Source organism: Fusarium odoratissimum (genome assembly GCF_000260195.1).
Source record: "Fusarium odoratissimum NRRL 54006 unplaced genomic scaffold supercont1.397, whole genome shotgun sequence".
NCBI classification, from domain to species: domain Eukaryota; kingdom Fungi; phylum Ascomycota; class Sordariomycetes; order Hypocreales; family Nectriaceae; genus Fusarium; species Fusarium odoratissimum.
Genome location: NW_022159083.1, coordinates 1 through 1123, shown reverse-complemented (window position 1 = coordinate 1123; position 1123 = coordinate 1). Strand labels below are relative to the sequence as shown.

The 1123-nt window shown below is 49.8% G+C and overlaps 1 protein-coding gene across 1 annotated transcript; it reads left to right on the top strand.

The window, feature by feature from the left end:
- The first annotated feature begins 207 nt into the window (after nucleotides 1–207).
- Nucleotides 208–891, top strand: FOIG_16966 (uncharacterized protein). The gene has a single exon (XM_031218447.1). The coding sequence runs from the start codon at nucleotides 587–589 to the stop codon at nucleotides 761–763; it is 177 nt and encodes a 58-aa protein (XP_031051839.1). The 5' UTR covers nucleotides 208–586; the 3' UTR covers nucleotides 764–891.
- The last annotated feature ends 232 nt before the right edge of the window (nucleotides 892–1123 follow it).

Below are 1123 nucleotides of genomic sequence, written 5' to 3'. Positions count from 1 at the left end.
CCAGCCACAAATAATGCCAGGTTCAAAGAGATTGATGAAAACTATAAGCTGAACGGACGCCAATGTGGTATTTGTGGCCATTGGAAAATAAACTTGAATAGACATGTTTTGACGCAGCATAGTGGATCCATGCAAGCCCTGGTACGGATGACTTCAATCTCCCGCTCATAAACCGCTTGCTGCTGACCAATAAGAAAGATCTCAAATGGCGAAGCTACTCGTGATAAGCGCAGATACATACTGCAGCGCCTTAAAAACGAGAGGCTGAAAGCAAGTTTTCCACCAGAGCTGCTTGCTCTTGTCCGCCAGATGAGAGAGTCGCAGCCCGCAAAGGTTCGTTATTTCGGTGGTCGATTCCTACGCGGGCCGCTAGGGGGCAAGGAGGTGTCTGGTATGCCGCAGTTTTTTGAAAAGTCGTCCGGCAGGCTGAAATACTGTTATATGGACCTCATCGACCCTTCAAAAATCAGTTCCAGCAGCCGACACATAGCGAAGAGAACATGCAACATGTCACCTGCGCAACCGTTCCCCAACAAGTCATGGTTTAGAGGCTCTGATTTTCAAGTCACGACCTCGATATCGACTAATGTTTGGACGCCGGACAAGTATCCAAACTGGAAGGGGCCTCCTGGATTCCTTGTCGGTCAAGATCCGACCTGGATTCCCGGACACCTCCGCCAGTGTGCCTTTTGCACAAGATCGGTGTGCAATTGCATACATAAACAAGTCCGCCAGGAGATACCATCTATTGTGGATACATTAAACATGGGCGAGGGAGCTTGGGCAACAACTGACTACAAGCGTGGCGAGTTTTTGGGCGAGTTGGTGGGTGAACTAGCGCCTATTGACTATTATACCGATGGCTGGGCAGCCGACCTGTCCCGCGATGACCTTTCGCCGGGCGGCAAGGAAGTCACATGGTGTCAGGTATATCCCCGCTACATGGGGAACTGGGTGCGCAAAGTCAACCATTCTTGCGAGTCCAATTGCAAATTTGAATCGTGGAACATCTCAGGAAGGTGGCGTGTGATGCTACGAGCAACTCGTCAAATCAAGCGCAACAGTTGGATTCTTGTCAACTATGGAGAGGAATATTGGGCGGAAAATCATGCATGTCTTTGTG